This window comes from Ranitomeya variabilis, chromosome 1, assembly GCF_051348905.1.
Source record: "Ranitomeya variabilis isolate aRanVar5 chromosome 1, aRanVar5.hap1, whole genome shotgun sequence".
NCBI lineage: Eukaryota > Metazoa > Chordata > Amphibia > Anura > Dendrobatidae > Ranitomeya > Ranitomeya variabilis.
The window spans coordinates 761,064,054-761,089,894 of NC_135232.1; the positions used below are offsets into that span (position 1 = coordinate 761,064,054).

At 48.6% G+C, this 25,841-nt stretch overlaps 1 protein-coding gene and 1 long non-coding RNA gene across 2 annotated transcripts in view; both read left to right on the top strand.

Moving 5' to 3' along the window:
- The first annotated feature begins 479 nt into the window (after positions 1-479).
- Positions 480-2,202, top strand: LOC143766135 (uncharacterized). Its single transcript, XR_013213544.1, has 3 exons — positions 480-797; positions 1,306-1,381; positions 1,645-2,202. It is a non-coding gene; the product is annotated as an uncharacterized LOC143766135 (long non-coding RNA).
- A 3,679-nt stretch (positions 2,203-5,881) lies between these two features.
- R3HDM4 (R3H domain containing 4) overlaps positions 5,882-25,841 on the top strand; it is a 64,232-nt gene continuing 44,272 nt past the window's right edge. Inside the window, exon 1 of the mRNA XM_077271562.1 lies at positions 5,882-6,137. Coding sequence (XP_077127677.1) covers positions 6,088-6,137 — 50 coding nt within the window. The 5' untranslated portion in view covers positions 5,882-6,087. The remainder of the gene's footprint in view (positions 6,138-25,841) is intronic.

The following is a 25,841-nucleotide window of genomic DNA, read 5'->3' on the forward strand; positions in this document are numbered from 1 at the left end:
ACACCAATTCTTGAGCCACTTATTAACCTCCCTAATCTCCCGTTGCCTCTCTGGCGTGGCACGTGGTACAGGAAGTATTTCGGAAAATACCACGTTGGAGGTCCTTGCTTTCAGCTTGCAGCCTAATTCCCTGAAATCATCTTTAAGGACCTTCCACCTACCTCTAACTTTGTCATTTGTGCCAATGTGCACCATGACCGCTGGGTCCTCACTAGCCCCTCCCAGTAATCTGTCCACCCGATCAGCGATGTGTCGGACTCGAGCGCCAGGTAGGCAGCACACCGTCCAACGATCCCTGTCTTTGTGACAGATTGCCCTATCTGTTCCCCTAATAATTGAGTCCCCCACTACCAGCACCTGTCTGACCTGTACTGCTCTCCTATTTCCCTCCTTACTGTAGCAGTCACTCCTCCGGCTTTCAGAGGGCATGCCTGGCTGCAGCAGTGCTACCCCTGTACGCCAACAGAGTTTCTCCCACGCTAGCACCAAACACGCTTGCCACTACATTACACTGTGCCGGCTCCGTTCCCTCCATTTTGACACAGCGCATGCGCCGATTTTCCTCCACAGTGCGCAGGCGCCGGACTTACACGCGATCTTTGGGTACTGCGCAGGCGCTGGCGTCCGCACTTACTTCCGGTCGCAGGACCGATCGGTACTATATATATAACGGCGCTGCTCTTACATGGCATTGCCGCCTCCACCGCCAGGACACGTTCTGTGTCGGCGCTCACCACAGGACCAGCCAAACGGTCTCCTCGGCCCCGGACTGCGCACACACTGCGCCACCAATCCATGTGAGACTACGGCCGCACATCAGATAAGTACTCCAAGCGGTTAGACCTTTTTATAATATGTCCCTATCCTTAGTCTTTAATAGGCATATCCACCTTATACTGAGGAGTCAAACCTAGTGTGGAGAACCTTACCTCCACTACCCACCCCTGTGTCCCTCAGGACTACAAGATATGGGCTAAGGATTACTAAGGTATAAATACCATGGACATACATAACATGTTGCTTTTCTGTACAACTTTAGTGCCAGGCACATCCTATATATGTATTTATATTACAGACAATCTAACATACGACAGAGGTCTCAAAACCACTGATACTCTGTCCTGGACAGTTACAATTGAAATTAAAAGCCCCTTTTTTCACTATCTGGGTAAATACCTCTCTATGTGCTGTGTACTCCTATATACAGTTTAGTGTTATAATCCCATGGACCACATACATTTCTATGGGATAACCTTGACACTATATATCTATACCATATCATGTTCTCCTATTGTCTCTGAACAGGGGAAATCTGGGCCACCTTTAATTTTGAATTTTCTACTCTATTATCATAAGACGTTATACGAACAACCTACTAAGGGTACGCTAATCCATCTTTACCTCTTTCTCTATAGATACATACTATCTTCAAGAAACCCATTCTTTGTTTTAAAGTCCTTGTATCCAACATAGGTCCTCTTATTGTGACAAAAATTCGTTTTGTCTGTTTACGGACATTTTGACATGTGTTCCATTATATCCATATTTGTATAGATAGTTTTCTGTATATTCTGTATATCTTGTACATTTGAGCACTGTATATATTATATGTTCATACACTGTTTTTTTCTATTTTTGTTACAGCATCATTTGTGATCAAGGCCACTGAGTGGCCGAAACGTTAAAAAATTTTTTGGTTGCCTTATTGTTTCATTTTTCACCTTCAATAAAAAAAATTTTCACTTCATCAAAATTGACTTGAACTAGGATGAGTGTAGTGATTTGATTCTCTCTACCCCTGTACTGGCACACCCCTCATCCGCCAACTTAGCAAACTTATTGGGGTGTGTCAGATCAGGACTAGCCTCCCTGGCACTCTTCCCTCTACCCCGCTTTCTGAATGTCACCCAGCTACCTACTTCACTGTCCTGCAGCTCCATCCTACCATCCCCCTCCTCATCTATCCCATTGAGCGTCTGCTCAGTGAGCAGAAGACTCCTCTCCATATTGTCTATGGATCTCAGTGTTGCCAGCTGCACATTTAGATCCAGAATCTGGGTTTCCAAATGCACAATGTGCTCACATCTCGCACAGCAGTATGCACCCTCGACCGGCTGATCAAGGACTGCATACATGTGGCAAGATGTACACTGGATGGCATTAACAATAGTGGAGCACATTTCCTAATGGGGATTGCACCACACAGAAACGTTAAATAAAAATAAATACAAAGTATTAATAAAATACAGACATTAATTCAGCAATTCCTCCCTTGGAAACTCCCTGAATCCAAAGTCACTGAATCACAAGTCACACTTACCGCCATCCACACTTACACTCAGGTCACACTCAGCTCGCTCACACTCGCTAAGCTGAAGATTTAAAGATTTGTTTTTTTTTCCCTTCAGCAACAATCCACCTTGCTGTTCAATGCTCTACCAAAAAATTTTTGTGAGGCAGGATGACCAAAAACCAGCTATTCATGTATATATTTTGGGGGGGTTATACCGTTCCGCTTTTGGTAAAATTGATAAAGCAGTTTTATTCTTCAGGTCAGTACGATTACAGCAATACCTCATTTATACCATTTTTTTATGTTTTGGTGCTTTTATACGATAAAAACTATTTTATATAAAAAATAATTATTTTTGCATCGCTTTATTCTGAGGACTATAACTTTTTTTGCGGAACAAGATGACATTTTCAGCAGTACCATGGTTATTTAAATGTCTTTTTGATCGCGTGTTATTCCACTTTTTGTTTGGCGGTATGATCATAAAGTGTTTTTTGCCTCGTTTTTTTTTACAGTGTTCACTGAAGGGTATAACTATTGGGACAGTTTTATAGGTCGGGTCATTACGGAGGCGGCGATACTAAATATGTGTACTTTTATTGTTTTGCTTTTTTTATTTAGATAAAGAAATGTATTTATTGGAACAATATATATATATTTTTTTACTTAATCACATTGCCCCGGGGGGACATCACTATATATTATCAGATCGCTGATCTGACACTTTGCAATGCAGTGTGTCAGATCAGCGATCTGACAGGCACTGCAGGAGGCTTGCTGGCACCTGCTCTGAGCAGGCGTTTGCAAGCCACCTCCCTACAGGACCCGGAAGTAGCCCCGCAGCCATTTTGGATCCGGGGCCTGCAGGGAGGAGGAGGTAGGAGACCCTCTGAACAACGCGATCACATCGCGTTGTTCCGAGGGTCTCAGGGAGGCACGCAGGGAGCCCCCTCCCTGCGCGATGCTTCCCTATGCCGCCAGAACACTGTGATCATGTTTGATCGCAGTGTTCCGGGGGCTAATGTGCTGGGAGCGGTCCGTGACCGCTCCTGGCACATAGTGCCAGATGTCAGCTGTAACAATCAGCTGACACCCGGCGGCAATCTGCCGTGCTCCCCCCGTGAGCGCGGCCGATCGACTATGACGTACTATCCCGTCACTGGGATTTAAGTCCCAGGTCACCTCAACGGGATAGTACGTCATATGGGATTAAGGGGTTAAACTTTTGCCCCGGGGCCCCATTTTGTCTAAAACCGGCACTGACTGTCCCTCTTATGGTACATGCTCTCCACACTGCCATCTTCTTTCCAATACTGGGTCTCCTCTTCACACTGTGTCCCCCTCCTATAGTGCCCAGTCTCTATACTGTTATCCCTACTGCCTAGTCTCTATTATGTGCCCTCTCACACTTTTCTCCCACCATACTGTCTCCTCACACATTCCCCCTCTCCCTCATATTGTCGCCTCACACATCCCCCTGCCAACCATACTGTCTCCTCAAATATTTACCCTTCAATGTCTATTCTGTCTCCTCACACATCTCCCTCGCTTCCCATACTATTTCCGGATCCATCCTACACTCATACCGTTTTCTCATACATCCTTCCTCACTCACCATACTGTGTCTGCAACCATTACCCCCTCATAGTGTTTCCTCATACACATCCCTCACTCTCCATACTGTGTCCACACACACCTCCCATCATAAATCCCTACACTTCCCATACCGTCTGCACCCATCTAATCACTCCCCATACTGTGTCCCCACCCATCCCGCATTACTCCTCATACTGTATTGTCATCCATCCTCCCTCTATTGCTACCAATACTATGTCCACACCCACCCCCCTCACACTGTATGCACCTACCCCCCCTTCGCTCCCCATTCTGTCTGCACCCATTAGGCTACTTTCACACTAGCGACGTACCGACGCATGCTGTGAAAAAAAAGCACAACGGGGCAGTGGATGCAGTATTACAATGCATCCGCTGCCCCATTGTAATGTCCGGGGAGGAGGGGGCGGAGTTCCGGCCGCGCATGCGCGGTCGGAAATGGCGGACACGACGCACAAAAAAACGTTACATGTAATGCTTTTTTGTGCCGACGGCCCACCAAAACACGACGCATCCGTCGCACGACGGATGCGACGTGTGGCAATCTGTCGCTAATGCAAGCCTATGGAGAAAAAACGCATCCTGAGGGCAACTTTGCAGGATGCGTTTTTCTCCCAAACGAAGCATTGCGACGTGCGTCGTACGACGCTAGTGTGAAAGTAGCCTAACTCATACGGTTTCCTCATACATCCCCCTTGCTCACCATACACCCATCCCCCCTCCCAATACTGTGGCTGTACCCATCTCCCCTGGCTCCCCATACTTTGTCTTCAGATTCCTCCCCTCCCTATTACACTAAATCTTCGGTGTCTTCAGCTCCACTGACTTAGCACCAACGTTTTATGCGCTGCCAACGACTGACGTCACTAGGGTGACCCCCAGCCTATCCGATTACGCTGCTAAAGTCACCATGGCTCGGAGGGCTTCCTTCGCTGACTCAAAATACTGGAGGGGGCAACAAAATGCAGCTGCGGAGAGACAACAAGCAGACTGACGGCATCCCCTGCCTGCCTCCATCCCCTGCCGGCCTCCATCCCCCTGCCTGCCTCCATCCCCCTGCCTGCCTCCATCCCCCTGCCTGCCTCCATCCCCTGCTGGCCTCCATCCCCTGCTGGCCTCCATCCCCTGCCGGCCTCCATCCCCTGCCGGCCTCCATCCCCCTGCCTGCCTCCATCCCCTGCCGGCCTCCATCCCCTGCCTGCCTCCATCCCCTGCCTGCCTGCCTCCATCCCCTGCCGGCCTCCATCCCCTGCCTGCCTGCCTCCATCCCCTGCCGGCCTCCATCCCCTGCCTGCCTCCATCCCCCTGCCGGCCTCCATCCCCTGCCTGCCTCCATCCCCCTGCCTGCCTCCATCCCCTGCCGGCCTCCATCCCCTGCCTGCCTCCATCCCCTGCCTGCCTGCCTCCATCCCCTGCCGGCCTCCATCCCCCTGCCGGCCTCCATCCCCTGCCTGCCTGCCTCCATCCCCTGCCGGCCTCCATCCCCTGCCGGCCTCCATCCCCTGCCGGCCTCCATCCCCTGCCTGCCTCCATCCCCTGCCGGCCTCCATCCCCTGCCTGCCTGCCTCCATCCCCTGCCTGCCTCCATCCCCTGCCTGCCTCCATCCCCTGCCTGCCTCCATCCCCTGCCGGCCTCCATCCCCTGCCTGCCTGCCTCCATCCCCTGCCGGCCTCCATCCCCCTGCCTGCCTCCATCCCCCTGCCGGCCTCCATCCCCTGCCTGCCTGCCTGCCTCCATCCCCCTGCCGGCCTCCATCCCCTGCCTGCCTGCCTGCCTCCATCCCCCTGCCGGCCTCCATCCCCTGCCTGCCTCCATCCCCTGCCTGCCTGCCTCCATCCCCCTGCCGGCCTCCATCCCCTGCCGGCCTCCATCCCCCTGCCTGCCTCCATCCCCCTGCCTGCCTCCATCCCCCTGCCTGCCTCCATCCCCCTGCCTGCCTCCATCCCCTGCCTGCCTCCATCCCCTAGATACGTCCGGCCCCGTAACCACATCGCCACAGAGGGCACTAGTTGCACAGCACCCTCCCAGGCAGCGGAACCACGCCTACACATGGCGTCACGGGAAGAGCCGCACAGCTACTTGTCTGTGATGGCAGCGTCTGATAAGGGAGGCGTGGCGTCACTGACGTTATTTCCTCCGGGAGTGAAAAACATCTGAGTACTCCGTACCGAGCGCCAGGATGGTGAATAACCGGAACACCGAGCTTGTGGGGGAGGAGGAGAGTCCTCGGTGAGTCCTGGGCACAGAGAGCCAGCGTGGGTGGTGTATGTCTCCGCAGCTGTCAGAGTGGGTGTGCGGCGTGTCAGCTCCCGTTACAGCTGTCTGTGCAGGTGTGCCGTGCTAACCAGTGTGAGCGCCCTGTGCTGACCTTTACCCTGAGCTGACGTACAGTGTGGGCGCCCTGTGCTGACCTTAAGGCTATGTGCACACTCTGCGGATTCAACTGTGGATTTTTCCGCAGCGGAATTCCAAGATTTTACTGCGGATTCTTCTGCGGTTTTTCATCTGCCTTTTCCTATTGGAGCAGGTGAAAATCCGCAGAAAAGAAGTGACATGTTGCGGAATGTAATCCGCTGTGTTTCTGCGTGGCTTTTTCCGCAGCATGTGCACAGCGTTTTTCGTTTCCCATAGGTTTACATTGTACTGTAAACTCATGGGAAACTGCTGCGGATCCGCAGTGGAATCCGCAAAGTGTGCACATAGCCTTATCCTGAGCACTGAGCTGGCGTACAGTGTGAGCGCCCTGTGCTGACCTTTATCCTGAGCACTGAGCTGGCGTACAGTGTGAGCGCCCTGTGCTGACCTTTATCCTGAGCACTGAGCTGGCGTACAGTGTGAGCGCCCTGTCCTGACCTTTATCCTGAGCACTGAGCTGGCGTACAGTGTGAGCGCCCTGTCCTGACCTTTATCCTGAGCACTGAGCTGGCGTACAGTGTGAGCACCCTGTCCTGACCTTTATCCTGAGCACTGAGCTGGCATACAGTGTGTCGTGTGCTGACCTTTATCCTGAGCACTGAGCTGGCGTACAGTGTGTGTCCTGTGCTGACCTTTATCCTGAGCACTGAGCTGGCGTACAGTGTGAGCGCCCTGTCCTGACCTTTATCCTGAGCACTGAGCTGGCGTACAGTGTGAGCACCCTGTCCTGACCTTTATCCTGAGCACTGAGCTGGCATACAGTGTGTCGTGTGCTGACCTTTATCCTGAGCACTGAGCTGGCGTACAGTGTGTGTCCTGTGCTGACCTTTATCCTGAGCACTAAGCTGGCGTACAGTGTGAACGCCCTGTGCTGACCTTTATCCTGAGCACTGAGCTGGCGTACAGGGTGAGTGCCCTGTGCTGACCTTTATCCTGAGCACTAAGCTGGCGTACAGTGTGAACGCCCTGTGCTGACCTTTATCCTGAGCACTGAGCTGGCGTACAGTGTGTGTGCTGTGCTGACCTTTATCCTGAGCACTGAGCTGACGCACAGTGTGAGCGCCCTGTGCTGACCTTTATCCTGAGCACTGAGCAGGCGTACAGTGTTAGCGCCCTGTGCTGACCTTTATCCTGAGCACTAAGCTGGCGTACAGTGTGAACGCCCTGTGCTGACCTTTATCCTGAGCACTGAGCTGGCGTACAGTGTGAGCGCCCTGTGCTGACCTTTATCCTGAGCACTAAGCTGGCGTACAGTGTGAACGCCCTGTGCTGACCTTTATCCTGAGCACTGAGCTGGCGTACAGTGTGTGTGCTGTGCTGACCTTTATCCTGAGCACTGAGCTGACGCACAGTGTGAGCGCCCTGTGCTGACCTTTATCCTGAGCACTGAGCTGGCATACAGTGTGTCGTGTGCTGACCTTTATCCTGAGCACTGAGCTGGCGTACAGTGTGTGTCCTGTGCTGACCTTTATCCTGAGCACTAAGCTGGCGTACAGTGTGAGCGCCCTGTGCTGACCTTTATCCTGAGCACTGAGCTGGCGTACAGTGTGAGCGCCCTGTGCTGACCTTTATCCTGAGAACTGAGCTGGCGTACAGTGTGAGCGCCCTGTGCTGACCTTTATCCTGAGAACTAAGCTGGTGTACAGTGTGAACGCCCTGTGCTGACCTTTATCCTGAGCACTGAGCTGGCGTACAGTGTGTGTGCTGTGCTGACCTTTATCCTGAGCACTGAGCTGACGCACAGTGTGAGCGCCCTGTGCTGACCTTTATCCTGAGCACTGAGCTGGCGTACAGTGTGAGCGCCCTGTGCTGACCTTTATCCTGAGCTGGCGTACAGTGTGTGTCCTGTGCTGACCTTTATCCTGAGCACTGAGCTGGCGTACAGTGTGAACGCCCTGTGCTGACCTTTATCCTGAGCACTGAGCTGGCGTACAGTGTAAGCGCCCTGTGCTGACCTTTATCCTGAGCACTGAGCTGGCGTACAGTGTAAGCGCCCTGTGCTGACCTTTATCCTGAGCACTGAGCTGGCGTACAGTGTAAGCGCCCTGTGCTGACCTTTATCCTGAGCTGGCGTACAGTGTGTGTCCTGTGCTGACCTTTATCCTGAGCACTGAGCTGGCGTACAGTGTGAACGCCCTGTGCTGACCTTTATCCTGAGCACTGAGCTGGCGTACAGTGTAAGCGCCCTGTGCTGACCTTTATCCTGAGCACTGAGCTGGCGTACAGTGTAAGCGCCCTGTGCTGACCTTTATCCTGAGCACTGAGCTGGCGTACAGTGTAAGCGCCCTGTGCTGACCTTTATCCTGAGCACTGAGCTGGCGTACAGTGTGAGCACCCGGAAAAAAGCACTTCAGCTGAAACACGTGTAGGGGTCAGTGGCACCGCAGGTCTTGGGTAATAACATACCATCTTTTTGTTCTCTTTGCCCTTAGATTCTTTCTTCGCTTGCTTTTAGGTTCACTAGTGACTGTAATCTCCTTACCTGTTGATTTAGGTACTTGCCTCACAGGGATGTGAACTCTTACTTATCACATACGCATTTTGATCTTACCTGTATCTCCGACCTGCGGTTCCACATGTTTGGTTATTTTCACTGTTTGATTACCCTGTTTGCTTTGTATTAACCTTTCACTAATTTTTAATAATACAAAATCTAACAAAGAAATAATTTTTTTTTATCTACCTTTTTTTAATCTACATGTGCTTTTTTCCTTATGTTTCACATGCTCTAATGAACTGAACCTTCTGACTTGGGCTGCTTTCACACTAGCGTCGGCAGGGGGCCGTCGCTATGCGTTGGCCCGACATGCCGACGCGCGTTGTGAGAATAATGCCCGACGTGGGCAGCGGAAACAGTCTTACGACTCTTCCACTGCCCCATTTGTAAGGTCCGGGGAGGAGGGGGCAGAGTTTCGGCCGCACATGCGCGGTCAAAAATGGCGGACACGATGCGCAAAAAACGTTACATGTAACTTTTTTTGTGGTGGCGGTCCGCCAAAACACGACGCATCCGTCGCACGACGGCTGCGACGTGTGGCCATACATCGCTAATGTTAGTCTATGGGGAAAAAACGCATCCTGCAGACAACTTTGCAGGAAACGTTTTTTCACCTAAACGACGCATTGCGACGTACACCCTACAATGCTAGTGTGAAAGAAAGTAGCCTAAATGCCCCTATGCGGGCACACGTGTCTATACTATACTGACACTGTGTATTGTTATCTATATATTTTATAGAGGGTACAAGAAAGGCATTATTACTATCAGAGCTGGAAGTGGCTCTCAAGCTCAGAAAGGTTGGGGAGGGGGTCTCTGCTCTAGAGGGTAAAATTGCTCCCTAGAAAATATTAATGCCCTAAAAAGTAGTAATCTCCCATGTGCACCTTTTATGATCAATACTGAGTGCCCCTATAACAATGTTCAAGTATCGGTGTGGTGAAATGTATGTGTATGTATGTATATATACACTCACCGGCCACTTTATTAGGTACACCTGTCCAACTTCTTGTTAACACTTAATTTCTAATCAGCCAATCACATGGCGGCAACTCAGTGCATTTAGGCATGTAGACATGGTCAAGACAATCTCCTGCAGTTCAAACCGAGCATCAGTATGGGGAAGAAAGGTGATTTGAGTGTCTTTGAACGTGGCATGGTTGTTGGTGCCAGAAGGGCTGGTCTGAGTATTTCAGAAACTGCTGATCTACTGGGATTTTCACGCACAACCATCTCTAGGGTTTACAGAGAATGGTCCGAAAAAGAAAAAAAATCCAGTGAGCGGCAGTTCTGTGGGCGGAAATGCCTTGTTGATGCCAGAGGTCAGAGGAGAATGGGCAGACTGGTTCGAGCTGATAGAAAGGCAACAGTGACTCAAATCGCCACCCGTTACAACCAAGGTAGGCCTAAGAGCATCTCTGAACGCACAGTGCGTCGAACTTTGAGGCAGATGGGCTACAGCAGCAGAAGACCACACCGGGTACCACTCCTTTCAGCTAAGAACAGGAAACTGAGGCTACAATTTGTACAAGCTCATCGAAATTGGACAGTAGAAGATTGGAAAAACGTTGCTTGGTCTGATGAGTCTCGATTTCTGCTGCGACATTCGGATGGTAGGGTCAGAATTTGGCGTAAACAACATGAAAGCATGGATCCATCCTGCCTTGTATGGAGCATCTTTGGGATGTGCAGCCGACAAATCTGCGGCAACTGTGTGATGCCATCATGTCAATATGGACCAAAATCTCTGAGGAATGCTTCCAGCACCTTGTTGAATCTATGCCACGAAGAATTGAGGCAGTTCTGAAGGCAAAAGGGGGTCCAACCCGTTACTAGCATGGTGTAACTAATAAAGTGGCCGGTGAGTGTGTGTGTATATATGTGTGTGTATATATATATATATCAGCCTGAGGTGATCTATTCCTGAGAACCTTTTCACAAGTGTCTCAAAAGAGAAAATAATATATTCATTGGTAGAGCTGCCGTGGCCAATCAAACAGCCCGCAATTATGATATTAACCTGAGGGGCCGGTCTAGAAACCTGACCTCAGACCAAAGTTATAAATTTAGGCTGCAGATAGAGAATTGTGTTCACATGATGGGGGCAGCCTGAGAAGCTGATGTGATCCAATCTACATTCGTCCTACCCCAGGGAGCAGAAAGCAACTACCAGTTAGATAATTTCTGTAAGTTTCTCCTCTTTATTTTGATACTGTTTTGCATAAGTTGTAAGTCTTTTTATTTTTTTATCATATTTTTATACCTTTTTCTTATTGTAAGCACTGAACCTTTGTTATTAAAGTATAAAACTTTAACAAGTTGAACCTTGAATGTTCTAAAAGAATGCATAGCCTTATGAGTGATAGACATATTTTAATTAGTATTATTATTATTTCTGATACTCATCGCCCGTGTATTCGATGAGTGGTGGCAGCGTGTATGAGCGGGTGTGTGGCCTGAGTCGGTGTGTGATTTATGCTCCCATTACAGCATAGGACAGAGGTTGAATGCTGGACTGAGAGTGGGGAGATAGATTAACCCTTGCAGGCACAACCCCAAGTCACGTGTGAGAGTGGGCACGTGACGAATAAGTGACACCACAGAGTAGGGATCCGTGACAATCAGTTTAATGTACCCCAAGTCCCCCCCATGTACAGCTTCCCTGTACACAGTATAGTTGGCCCACAGCTCCCCTATACACGGTAGCCACACACTGTATCTTGGGCCCCACAGTAGTCCCCTAATGTGATGGCCTTCACATTAGCTCCCACACTAGGGCCCAAACTGTCTAATTGTCCCCACACTTAGAGCGTTCCCACAGCAGACCCTTCAGTGTAAGTAATAAAGATGCTTGTTGTGAAGAGGTGAATAATGTGCTGTAAAAGTGATTACAAGTGGCTCTAAGACCATGTGTGACCATGGCTTTATCAGCAGAATGCCCACACTGATGTGTTCATACATACAGTGGTTTCCCCAAAGTACCCTAACTGGGCAGGCCGCATTAATGAGACATTAGTACCCCATGAGCCCTTCCCAGGCTAATAACTTTAAACTTGTTAACTCTTCTCAGAACTTCCTCAATGAATTCCTGTGGAGTGAATCACAATTGGGCTGGGCCAGGAGCTGTAACCTGAGGAACAGTCACCAGAGAGCTTCTGACATTTGTTTTAGTAACTATTTGTAGTCCACCTGATATAACAAGTCTGGAGCATCTTTTCTTATAACTCGGTGGTGTTCCTTTGTTATTCCTGCTGGAAATGTATGAATAAATGGATAACATGGAAAACTCTATCTAGAGCTGTGGTCTGAAACTCTGCTGGGTATATGGGCCCCACGTAGAAACAAATTTAAACTGATGGGCCACGTTCTTTGCAGGATGAAAGAACATTTTTAGTGATGCCATCTTTTTTTTTTTTTTTTTTCTTTTTATTATACATCTTTCAGAATCTTTGGAGTGTTGTGGGGCTTATTAGCCCTGTAACATTTGATCCTGGATGATGTGTGTTTTTAGCTTTATCTTTCATAAATTAACCCCTTCTTCCCCAAGGTAGTCTTTACTTAATGACCTGGCCAAATTCTACAATTCTGACCACTGTTACTTTCTGAGGTAATAACTCTGGAACGCTTAACAGATTCCACTGATTCTGAAATTTTATTTTTATTTTTTCTAGTAACTTTCCGCGACTGCATATGGGGGTTGCCTCTTTGCCCTGATGGGGAACAGGAAGCACAGAGAGGTTAAAAGGCCCTCCAACTTGCCAGTGTCTTTCCTGTTCCCGATGGGGCAGGGAGAGGTTTTGTGCTGTGGTGGCCGGCGGCTACAGTACCTTATGACAGGCTGTGCCTGTATTGCCGGACAGCATGTGGTCGCGTCTCTCCTCCTCCTAGCTGCTCCCGTCGTCCCCCATTGTGGTGACCTCGGGACCCCTTCCTGGCCTTCCCGCACCCCCTAGAGGGCTAAACAGGCCAGTGATCCCGACTGGAGGCCTCCCGGAGCTCTCCGGTCTTCTCCCCCTCCATGTGCGCAGCTCAGCGTCCCAGAAGTGTGTCAGCGGGCGTCACTTTCGGGACTCAGCATTCCAGTGGAGCGCACCTGGGCTTCCACTGGTGGCGCCTGGTGCTCGGGGACGCCGCTCCTCCTGCACATGGACCAGGAGGGGGGGGAACTTTCTACGCTGGGGGCAGGGGCTGGCTACCCACCGCCATAAAACCTGCCTGAAGTCGCCACAGAGGTAAGACTATCCTTTAGTATGGAAGGCAGCGCTGCCCCTGCCACAGTAAGTGTATGCAGGGATGGGGTCCTCGGGTACATAATTTAAGGGGTTCCTCCTGTCTGACACTTCTCTCCCTCTCGATCCAGGGAGACAAGTCTACCCCCAAAACCTCTATTAGGAAAAAGTGCACCATCTGTAATATAAAACTACCCTCACTATGGGATAATAAGCTCTGCCAGTCATGTATCGACAAAATAGCAGAGCAACCCTCCCTTTTGGAAGAAATTCACTTGCTAGTCAAGCGGGAGGTGCAGTCTTCCCTGACTGCTTTTACCCCTCCACCACCACCTTCTCCAGGGAAGAAAAGGAAAATACGGGTTGAGGACTCTGTCTGAATCAGGCCTCTCCTATGCATCGTCCTCTGGTAGACAGGAGGAGCACGTATCACCCAAGGCCACTGAAACCAGAAAATATCTATTTTCCTTGGAGTGGATTGAGGAGCTGGTACACAGCACTATGGGGCTGGAAGAGGAATCAGAACCTCGACCGTTCAGGACCAGATGTTTGGTGGACTAAAAACGGAAAAACGTGTAGGATTGCCAGTGCATGCTAATATACTTAACATGATTTCTCATGAGTGGGAACTGCCAGAGAAACGCCTCAGCACCCCCTCAGAGATGAAACACCGATTCCCCCTAGAAGGTGATTCTGTCAAATGGGGCATTCCTAAAGTCGACGTACAGGTGGCAAGGCTTGCAAAAAGAACTGCACTCCCATTTGAAGATTCTTCCCAACTGAAGGATCCAATGGACCGGAAAATAGTGTCTCTTGAAGAAATCCTGGGAGACATCTACGGTGGCCTTAAGGGCTAATATTGCTTTCACCTGTGTAGCTAGAGCCCTTTCCCGCTTGTTAGAGGAACTAGAAACCCATATATCCCAGGGTACCTCCAGGGGTGAACTGCTAGACTCACTACCTAGCCTTCTCAGGGCTCCTGGGTTTTTAGCGGACGCTTCCATCAGCGTTGCCGCCACGTCACTTGTACAATCTAACTCGGCTAGGAGAGCCCTCTGGCTCAAGATGTGGTCTGGTGATATCACCCCCTAAGCCAAGTTGTGTGCCATACCCTTTAAGGCCTGTCCCACACGTCCAGATAATTCCGGTACCGGAATTATCCGTGTGCCCGTGCGTTTCTGTGGCACACGTGCGGCACACGTGTGCCGCCCGTGTGCCGACTGGGTACCACACGCACCGTGCAGGAGACAGCGCTAGAGATAAGCGCTGTCCCCCCCACATGGTGCTGAAGCCACCATTCATATCTTCTCTGCAGCAGCGTTTGCTGTAGAGAAGATATGAATAATCTTTTTTTTTTTTTTTTTTTGTTTCTGGTGTTTAACATAAAGACCGCTGTTATTAAAATACTCACCCGCCTCCCTCGCAGTGTCCTGTCCTGGCCGCACCTTCTACTGTATGAGCGGTCACGTGGGGCTGCCGATTACAGTCATGAATATGCGGCTCCACCTCCCATAGGGGTGGAGCCGCATATTCATTTCTGTAATGGGCGGCCCCACATGTCCGCATACAGGAGAAGCTGCGGCCAGGACAGGACACTGCGAGGGAGGCGGGTGAGTATTTTAATAACAGCGGGCGGGCGCACAGGGGGTGGGGACAGGGATCTTTATGTTAAACACCAGAAACAAAACAAAAAAAAAAGATTATTCATAACTTCTCTACAGCAAACGCTGCTGCAGAGAAGATATGAATGGCGGCTTCAGCACCACGTGGGGGGGACAGCGCTTACTGTAGCACTGTCTCCTGCACGGCACACGGACAACGTCCGTGTGCGGTACGTGTTTTACACAGACCCATTGACTTTAATGGGTCCGTGTAATATGTGCGCTCCCACGAACACTGACATGTCTCCGTGTTTGGCACACGGAGACACGGTCCGCAAAAAATCAATGACACAGATGCATTGATTTCAATGTGTCTACGTGTGTCAGTGGCTCCGGTACGTGAGGAAACTCACCTCACGTACTGGAGCCACTGACGTGTGAAACCGGCCTAAAGGAGATTGTCTTTGGGCCTTCCCTAGACGAGATCCTAGAAAAGGCCACAGATAAGAAAAAAGCCCTCCCGGAACAAACCCCCTAAGAAAAGGTTTTTCCAGGACGTCCCTCCTGACAGCACCACCAGGAGGTTGTCGTCCTTATCCTTGATAGGGACAGGAAACAGAAGAGGTTAAATAGCCCCTCTCCACCTCCATCCCTCAGTGTTTTTCCTGTCCCTATCCGGGACAGACGCAGAGGAGTGATGGCACGGCTTACCGTGCTGAAGATTCCAGGTAACCGGTTGAGCAGGGCTCCCGGAGCGGCCTCATCCCTCTCCCGAGGGCTCTGAGCAGGCGGTGCAGGACGCCGCATAATAGCGCTGATACCGCTGGAGGTCCCTCAGCGCCGGTTGAGCTGTGCTCCCGACTCCGGTGCATTTCTCTTCAGAGGGCTCTGCACCTCTTGCTGCACCCGGGTACCGGCGGTGATCCTCCCAACGCACCCCAGGGAGTGCGCTGCGTTGGGCCTGTGGGGAGTGCCGTGGATCGGCGCACAGGGGGCGTGCCGCGTCGTCGAGCGTGCCACGTCGTCGGGCGCGCCACATCATCGGGGCGCCGCGTCATCAGGGCGCGCCGCGTCTCTGGGGCGTGCCGCGTCACCGGGGCGACGCGCTGGCGTGTCCGCCGCGTCTCTGGGGCGCGCCGCTTCAGGGACGCTATAACCACCAATGGGAACTTCCGGTGGCGTTCCTGGGCAGCTCGTGGCCTCGGGGACGCCGGAAGTAGGCGTCAGGCTGTATCATACAGCTGAAGAACGGAATCCCCGCCCAGCAGCAGTGGGCATCAGAGACCCGCAGTGATCACCAGCAGCTGAGCTCGGAAGGAGGACGAATCAGATGTTTTGAAGACAGGTAAGAGTTCCTATTTAATCAGGAACATCTGACTGCACACTGATCCTAGAGAAATGGAGGGTGCAGATCGTCCAGAAATCCTGTCCTCAGAGCTCGCCCCCCTATCATGTAAGTTATACATAGGGGGTCTGTATCACATAGTACAACACAAGCTATAGGGCCTCTCTATATCTATTGCGGGATAAGGAGGCTTCCAAGCGCCCAGCGTCAGGCCAAAAGCGCAGTAAATGCCCTCTATGCTCCAGTAGGCTACCAGAGGGGCATAGGAAGAAAGTATGTGATAAATGCATGGCAGGACTGCTTAAAGGAGAACAGACTTCCCTTCTGGATAGTATAAAAACTATGATCAGAGAGGAAGTACAGTCCACAGTATCAGCGCTGTTGCCAGTCGAATCTCCGCGCCCTAAGAGACCTAGGTGGGAGCAGGATCTTAGTTCAGAAGAACGCGAGCTTTCAGCTTACTCCGTATCCGATTCCATGGAGGGAGAATGCTCTTCAAATATCCTCCCAGAGGAAAAGAAGAGATATCTATTTTCTTCTGAACACACAGAGACATTACTACAGGCCGTCAGAGGTACCATGAGAGTAGAGGAGGCCACGGAACCCCTTACAATCCAAGACGAAATGTTTGGGGGGCTCAGAGCTCGTAGAAGCAGAGTGTTTCCCGTAAATCGCTATATTCAAGAAATGATCTTAGAAGAATGGGGCGATGTAGGGAGAAAACTCATAGTCCCAAGAGATTTCAAATATCGTCTGCCCTTTGATCCAGAGGAGACCAAAATCTGGGAATCCGTTCCTAAAGTGGATATACCCGTAGCCAAGGTCTCAAAAAAGACCGCCATCCCTTTTGAGGATTCCTCGGGTCTAAAGGATCCTATGGACAAAAGATCTGAAGATCTCCTCAAAAAGGCCTGGGAGGCTTCGGCCGCTATCATGAAAACCAATATTGCGGCCACCTCAGTTGCCAGATCAATGTCTCTGTGGGTAGAAAAACTAGAGACCCAGATTAATAATAAAATGCCTAGAGACGAGATCCTAAAATCTTTACCACTCCTGAAGATAGCAACAGACTTTATGGCCGATGCCTCGGCAGAGTCAGTGCGATTTGCTGCAAGGAACAATGCCTTATCTAATGCAGCGAGAAGAGCTCTATGGCTCAGATCATGGTCCGGCGATACACAGTCAAAGAATAAACTGTGTTCAATACCCTTCTCTGGCCTTCACGTCTTTGGTCCGGTATTGGACGAATTGCTTGAAAAAGCAGCGGATAAGAAAAAAGGTTTCCCAGAAGAGAAACCAAAAAACACGCCGTCCTTTCGTAGGTCTCGTTTCCATCCCAGACAAGACTATAGAGGGAAAGGGAAGGGCGGAAGATGGAGCTACCCGAAAGGTGGTAGAGGCAGGGGTACCTTTCAAGACCAAAAATCAAAAACTAATAAACAATGACGCCAACCTAGTGGGGGGAAGGCTTCAGTACTTCCTACAAGGTTGGCAAAGCATCACTCAGAACCCATGGATCCTAAGTCTGATAGAACGAGGATACAAAATAGAGTTCAGCCAAACACCTCCCAAAAGATTTTGCCTAACTCAGACCCAGTCTTTATCGGTTCAGCAGAGACTTCTAAAGGATATTCAGGAACTTATCCAGATAAAAGCCATCATTCCGGTACCCCATGCCCAGAGGTTCAGAGGACACTATTCAAGTCTATTCTCCATAAAAAAAACAAATGGAGAATTCCGTACGATTATAAACCTAAAACCTCTGAATCGGTCAGTTACTTACAAACGATTCAAAATGGAATCCCTCAAATCTGCAATACCTCTGATCCGGAAGGGATCAGTAATGAGCACATTAGATCTAAAAAGTGCCTATTATCAGGTTCCCATCTCCGCCTCACACCAACAGTATCTCAGATTCGCCATAAAAGACCAGGGCCAAATTCTGCACTATCAGTTCACATGTCTGGCATTCGGCATCTCGTCTGCTCCAAGAATATTCACCAAACTCATGGCAGAAGTGATGGCATTCTTGAGAGAAAAAGGGATACTTACCGTCCCTTATCTGGACGACATCCTGCTCATAGCAGACTCGCCACAACAGATGGAAGAGAACTTATCAACAACTATTTCACTCCTGGAAAAGCTGGGTTGGCTAATAAATTTCAAAAAGTCAAGCTTCAAACCCGAAACAAGAAAAACATTTCTTGGGGTAATCCTAGACTCAGTTCAGGAACATACGTACCACCCACATCACAAGCAGGAGTCATTCAAAAAAGAAATCCAAAAATTTCAAAAGCAGAAGCAAACATCCATAAGAAAGGCCTTGCGGGTATTGGGCTTGATGACCTCTTGTATTTCCAGTGTCCAGTTGAGCCAATATCACTCAAGACCCCTGCAGCAAGAGATCCTCTCGCTTTGGGATGGCAGGGACGTAACCCTGGACAACAAGATACGGCTATCCCTAGATACAAAAGGTTCACTGTCATGGTGGACCATAACAGGAAATCTCGAGAAAGGAAGACCTTGGAGAACATCTCCGTCTGTAAACATCACTACAAACGCAAGTCACAGCGGCTGGGGAGCCCACATAGAAGGGAATTACTCCCAGGGAACTTGGCCTGTATCAGTACAAGGCAGGTCTTCGAATTACAGAGAACTCAGGGCAGTCTGGGAGGCCTTAAAGGCATTCCAGGGAGGGTTAAAAGACCAACACATCCGTGTCTTTTCAGACAACTCGACTACAGTAGCCTTTCTACTTCACCAGGGAGGTCCAAAGCATCGTCACTTACAGGACCTGTCAGACACAATATTCTCTTGGGCAGAGCAGACCGTCAGATCAATAACGGCAGTGCACCTGAAAGGAGCCAAAAACCAGGTAGCCGACTTCCTAAGCAGACAGAAAATATGTCCTACAGAATGGTCCTTAAACGAACAGATCTTCCTCCAAATAACCCAACGTTGGGGCTTCCCGGAAGTAGACCTATTTGCCTCAGGGAAGAACGCAAAAACAAAAAGATTCTTCTCACTAAACCCAGGAGACAGGCCATCAGGAATAGATGCACTAGCTCAGAACTGGGACATGAAGTTGGCTTACGCTTTTCCTCCATTGGCCCTAATACCGAGGGTATTGAGGAAGATTCAGGAGAGCCAGGCATCAGTTACCTTGATAGCCCCATACTGGCCCAAAAGGAGCTGGTTTCCTCTTCTAAAGAGCATGTCCTGGGAGGATCTAATCCATCTACCAGCGGTACCGGACCTTCTGTCCCAAGGGCCCCTAGTCCATCAAAACCCGGGCCTTCTACGGTTAGCAGCATGGATCCTGAAAAAGAGATCCTAAGATCAAAAGGCCTCTCGGAACCAGTCATTGCTACTATTCAAAACAGTAGGAAACCGGTAACTGCCGCAATATACAGGAAGATATGGAAAAAGTTCTGTTCTCAGAGTACAGTTCCTGTATTGGTCTCCCACGGTCCAGACATTCCAAGAATTCTAGACTTTCTCAGGGTTCGATAAGGGACTAAGGCCTAGTACACTGAAGGTACAGATCTCGGCCCTCAGTTCCTTCTATGACTTACAGCTAGCCTCCCATCCATGGATAGTGAGGTTCGTCAAGGCCATTCAGAGACTTAGGCCTACAATTCGCAGTTCAGTGCCTCCCTGGGACCTAAACTTGGTGCTAAATGAACTTTGTAAGGAACCATATGAGCCATTAGCTCAAGCAGACCTGAGAGCCGTAACACTTAAAGCTCTTTTCCTAGTGGCAATAACGTCAGCGCGTCGCATTGGTGAGATCCAATCTTTCTCTATTAAATATCCATACTTAAAGGTCCAGGATGACTGTATCATCCTTAAACTAAATCCCGGGTTCCTTCCTAAAGTGGTTACAGACTTCCACAGAAGTCAAGAGATTGTTCTGCCAGAACTTCAGTAACGACAAAGAGCGGTTTCTTCACGCTCTAGACGTAAAAAGGACAATTCTACACTACTTGGAGATTACAAATAGTTGGAGAATTGACTCTAACCTCTTCATCCAGATGGCCGGAAAGAACAAAGGGGAAAAAAGCATCTAAAGCTACTCTAGCAAGATGGATTAAATCTACCATCAAGGCAGCCTACATCTCGGCAGGAAGAACTCCTCCAGAAAGCCTCAAGGCGCATTCGTTGAGCAATCTCAGCCTCATGGGCAGAAAGCGCTGGGGCTTCTATGGACCAAATATGCAAAGCTGCAACATGGTCGAGGTCAAATACCTTTTGTAGACATTATAAGTTAGATGTAACTGTGAATCAACAGACTACATTTGGGAGGAAAGTCCTCCAGGCTGTAATCCCGCCCTAAAAGATAAGGAGTTATTTGGTATTTCTCCTGGTGGTGCTGTCAGGAGGGACATCCTGGAAAGTAGGAATTAGTCCTACCGGTAAGTATGTTTCCAGGAGTCCATCATGACGGCACCCCTTATATACCCTCCCTTGAGTTCCTGTCTGATATGTGATATAAACATGTGTAGAAGGAATTTCAATAAAATAGAGTTGCATCCATCCTGGTGTAGTACTTTGAAAATCACTGAGGGGTGGAGGTGGGGAGGGGCTATTTAACCTCTTCTGTGTTTCCTGTCCCTATCAAGGATAAGAAGGACAACCTCCTGGTGGTGCTGTCATGATAGACTCCTGGAAACATACTTACCGGTAGGACTAATTCCTACTTTTCGTCCCTCACAGCCTCAAACCTCCCAAAGGTGGAAGGGCAAGGACGGGAGGTGGATCTATGCAAAAGGTGGAGGAAAAAATATTTTTATCCCCCAACAGCAGTCCCAACAAGAGAAACGTGTGACTTCGACCCGGTGGGGGGGGGGGACTCTCAAAATACGTACTTCAGTGGCAGAATATCACCAATTGTCACTGGGTCCTCAATGTCATCAAGGAGGGCCTATTAATAGAGTTAATTTCCTCCTCTCCATGGGGTCTGATAGTCACCTCCCTTCCAACCCCAAGAGATCAAACAGCGCTACTAGTAGGTCTCAGACACCTGGCAAGATCAAATGTGATCTCTCAAGTTCCAGAGTCCGAATGGGATCTGGGCCATTACTCTAGACTGTTTCTGGTAGCCAAACCTTCAGGCGAAGCCCTTATCATTATAAATCTGAAGGAACTAAACCAACATATAAGATGCCGCAGATTCAAGATGGAATCCATAAGAACAGCCATTCCTTTGATCGGCCCTCGCTTCTTCATGTCGACCATCGACTTAAAGGACGCCTACTTCCATATTCCAATTCACCTGAGACGCAGAAAATATCTCAGGTTTGCGGTACAGGGAGGTCGGCAGGTGGAACCCTATCAGTTCAACGTCCTTCTGTTTGGTATCTCCTCAGCGCCAAGAGTCTTCTCCAAGATAATGGTAGAAGTAGTGTCCTTTATCCGGAGTCAGGGCATCTGTATAGTGCCTTACCTGGACGACTTGCTGATAGTAGCCTCCACCAAGACAGTCCTACAATCTCATGTATCAAAGACTCCCAATATTTTAACATCTCTGGGGTGGATCCCAAACCTGAAAAAGTCCCAGTTACGGTCCTCCAAAACCAGGAAATTCCTGGGGGTACTCCTGAACTCTGCAAAACAAATGTCTTTCCTTCCAGAAGGCCACCGTCTTACCCTAATAACAAAGGTCAAGAGGTTCAGAGACATGAGGTCCCCTACACTCCGAGAAGGCATGTCAGTCTTGGGCTCCATGACAGCCTGCTTCTAATCAGTACCCTGGGTTCAGGCCCACTCCAGAGTCCTCCAAGCTCATATTTTAGAGAACTGGAACGGCCATCCAAGTGCTCTAAACAGAAGGGCTACACCAGCCAGGTCGAGTAAGAGCCTCCCTGGCATGATGGATAAAGTAAAAAAATCTCCACAAGGGTGTGAGCTGGACTCAAGTCCCGCTAACTACGGTCACATCAGATGCCAGCAAGAGGGGCTGGGGAGCCATGATAAACAATATCCCATTCCAAGGTCTCTGGGACCAGACAATGAGTGGAAAGTCGTCCTATTTCAGAGAGTTAAAAGCTGTAGAGGAAGACCGTCTGGCAGCAAGTCACCAGATCACTGGACAACACATCCAAATATATTCGGACAACATGACTGCAGTTGCTCATATCAGACATCAAGGCAGTACAAGGTTCAACAACCTAAAAAGCATCTCCGCTCGAATATTCTCCTGGGCAGAGAAACACCTACTGTAGCTGACAGCAGTCCATTTGAAAGGCTCTTCCAACACCCAGGAAGACTATCTGAGTCGCCAAGACATACAGCCGGGGGAATGGAGCTTGATCAGTCGGAGCTTCAAAATACTGGTAGACATGTGGGGTCTACCAGAAATCGATCTTTTTGCATCTCGCCAAAACACGCAGGTCGAAGTCTTTTTCTCCCTAAACCCCAGGGACAATTCCAGGGGAGTAGATGCTCTAGTCCAGAAGTGAGATTTTTACCTGGCCTATGCGTTCCCACCAATTCCGATTTTTGGCGAAGGTTTTACGGAAGATCCGAGAAGAACGAACCCCAACTATCCTAGTAGCCGTTATGGCCAAAAAGAAGTTGGTTCAACCTGATTATCGATCTGCAAGTAGAGGGCACTGTCCAGTTTCCAGTAGAAAACGACCTCCTTTTACAAGGGCCCATACCTCACCTGGATCCTCAGAAGTGGAACCTAGCGGCATGTTTACTGAGGCCCAGGTGCTGAGAGCCATGGGTTTATCGGATCCAGTAATTACTACTCTACAGAGGTCCAGAAAGCCAGTAACCAATGCTATGTACTATAGTCTGGAAGTAACACCTTCATGACATATATACCTATATCAATTCATTATAGTCATATAGGAAAATTTCCAACTTAAATCATAGGTAATATCTGGAAATTTATATGGGGGTAATCGCAGACAATTAACAGAAAACCGCAGAAAAAAGCGATCAAACACCCGATTTTATCAAAAGTGAATAACTTTATTGTTTACAATAAATAGGAGCATGAGGGGAGCACAGTTCATACCAAATGCACATGTCAGAAACGCAAGGGTGCACAAAGTGAGTGATGATATATACTAAGTTCAAACACAATTGTCATAGTCCATCCGGTCCTAATGACACAGATGAATCCACATAGGGACTCATATAGCTAATACCGCTAACTTGTACACCATACACAGGCATAGCCAACCTAAATGATTAATTTACAAGTCAGAAATCTATTCAATAATATTCCGTACGGTATATTTACCTGAATGGGTACAAGGATCAAACACACCACCGGGTGCACTCGGTGGTGTGTTTGATCCTTGTACCCATTCAGGTAAATATACCGTACGGAATATTATTGAATAGATTTCTGACTTGTAAATTAATCATTTAGGTTGGCTATGCCTGTGTATGGTGTACAAGTTAGCGGTATTAGCTATATGAGTCCCTATGTGGATTCATCTGTGTCATTAGGACCGGATGGACTATGACAATTGTGTTTGAACTTAGTATATATCATCACCCACTTTGTGCACCCTTGCGTTTCTGACATGTGCATTTGGTATGAACTGTGCTCCCCTCATGCTCCTATTTATTGTAAACAATAAAGTTATTAACTTTTGATAAAATCGGGTGTTTGATCGCTTTTTTCTGCGGTTTTCTACTATAGTCTGGAAGAAGTTCTCATCCTTCTGCCTCCCTAATCTACCGGATCCCCTTGGCCTAAATATGTCACAAATCTTAGATTTTCTACAAAAGGGCTTAGAGATAGGTCTTAGGCCTAGCACCCTAAAGATCCAGGTCTCCGCTCTGTTCTGTTTTTGACCAGGATCTAACAGGTCATCGTTGGATCAAAAGGTTCGACATCAGCCCTCAGAATGAACCCTAGAAGACAGTTAGTGGTTCCCTCATGGGATCTTAACTTAGTACTATAAGGGCTCACAGGTCCACCATTTGAGCCTTTGTCGTCTTGTTCTCCTCAAAACCTTATTTACATAACCATTTTCTTGGTGGCTATAACCACGGCAAGGAGAGTAGGAGAACTTCAAGCTCTATCAATGAGGGAGCCCTCTTTGTCAATTAGAAATGACTCGCTAGTCCTTCGTCTCGACCCTTCTTTTCTTCTGAAGGTAGTCTCTGAATTTCACTGTTCCCAGGAGATCGTACTACCATCCTTTTGCCAAAATCCAGCAAATTCGAAATAGGAAAAATTCCATACTCTCGATGTCACTCGTATTGTTCTACATTACTTAGAGCAAACCAGCTCTTGCAGAATTGATCAGAATCTGTTTGTCCATCTCTCTCTGGTCAAAATAAAAGGAAAAAGGTGGCAAAAAGCACTATCTCTAATTGGATTAAAAGAGCTATAGCAGAAGTATATCTCGCTCAAAAATAAATCACCCCCAGCAGGGATCAAGGCCCACTCAACCAGATCCACATCAGTCTCCTGGGCAGAAAGAGCAAGCGCATCCGCAGACCAAATCTGCAGGGCAGAGACATGGTCTTCACCTCATACTTTCTCCAAGCATTATAGATTGGCTGTATTGTCCAATAAAGATCTAGGCTTTGGCCGGAGAGTATTCCAGGCCGTTGTCCCACCCTAGCTCCAAATTAGTTGGTATTCCTCTGTATGCCATCGTGGAAGGTGACTAAAGAAAATTAGAATTGGGCTTACCGGTAATTCGGTTTCTAGGAACCTTATTTTTTCACGGCTCCACCTTTTATAAGTGGAGTTGAGCGAATTTGATCAGGTCCTTGCTTATTCGGCAAGCTATAGCACTTGTCGAATAAGCTTCAGAGGGAACCCGGATACACAGAGCGTGGTGGCTGAACAGTGGTCCAGCGCCGCTGCTGCATGTGTCGCGGCTGTCACAGTTCATGTATGGAGAATCTGTGTGTTGGGCTCCCATGCATGTGCTGTGACAGTGATGGCATGTGCTTCCAGAGCACATTCCCACTTTTTCCCCTTTCTTCTACACTGCGCAGCTGAATGCAGACATGCACCCACCATTAATATATAATTAGTTATTATGCAACCCACCATTCAAAATATCAATTATAATCCACCACTAACTATACATAGCCACTTTCCTCACGTAATAAGTATATAAAATAATAAGCCCCTGTATTCTTTCCCCCAATTCAATACCAGTCACACTTCATCATCCTCAACGCCCCCACTATGTACCTCTTCCCCCGATTCATTATATTTACATGCCCCTTCTGCCCCAATTCATTGTCATGTATTCTCTCTCCCACCCCCACCCTCTAATTCATTATCAACGTTTATAGCACAGCCCACGTAGTATATAATGGCACAGTCCTGTAGACTACCATACATAGAATTTTTATCCAGTTTTAAACTGGGCGATGTGTTGCTGAGAACAATTACTCCTTTTGACACAAACGCCTCTGAACTCGTGTGCGCTGTCGGGATACCACACACACGTGCACACTATAGAAGATTTCATACTGTCTCCTTCTGTTCAGTGCTCAGTGTAGCGTCTCCATTTTCCGTGATCTGGGGTCAGGTGAGGACTTATTTTGTTTGCGTGCCGAGCTGGCGTTTTTAATGATACGTTCTTTTGATCACCCGTTATTACATTTTAATGCAATGTTGCGGCGACCAAAGAAACATAATTCTGGCATTTCTGATCTTTTTCTTGCTAGGCTGTTTAGCGATCAGGTTAATCCTTTCCTTTTTATTGATAGATCGGTCGATTCTGAACGCGGTGATACCAAATATGTGTACTTTGGTTTTGTTTTTTTTTTTTATTGTTTTATTTTGATTGGGGCGAAAGGGTGGTGATTTAAACATATATATATATATATATATATATATATATATATATA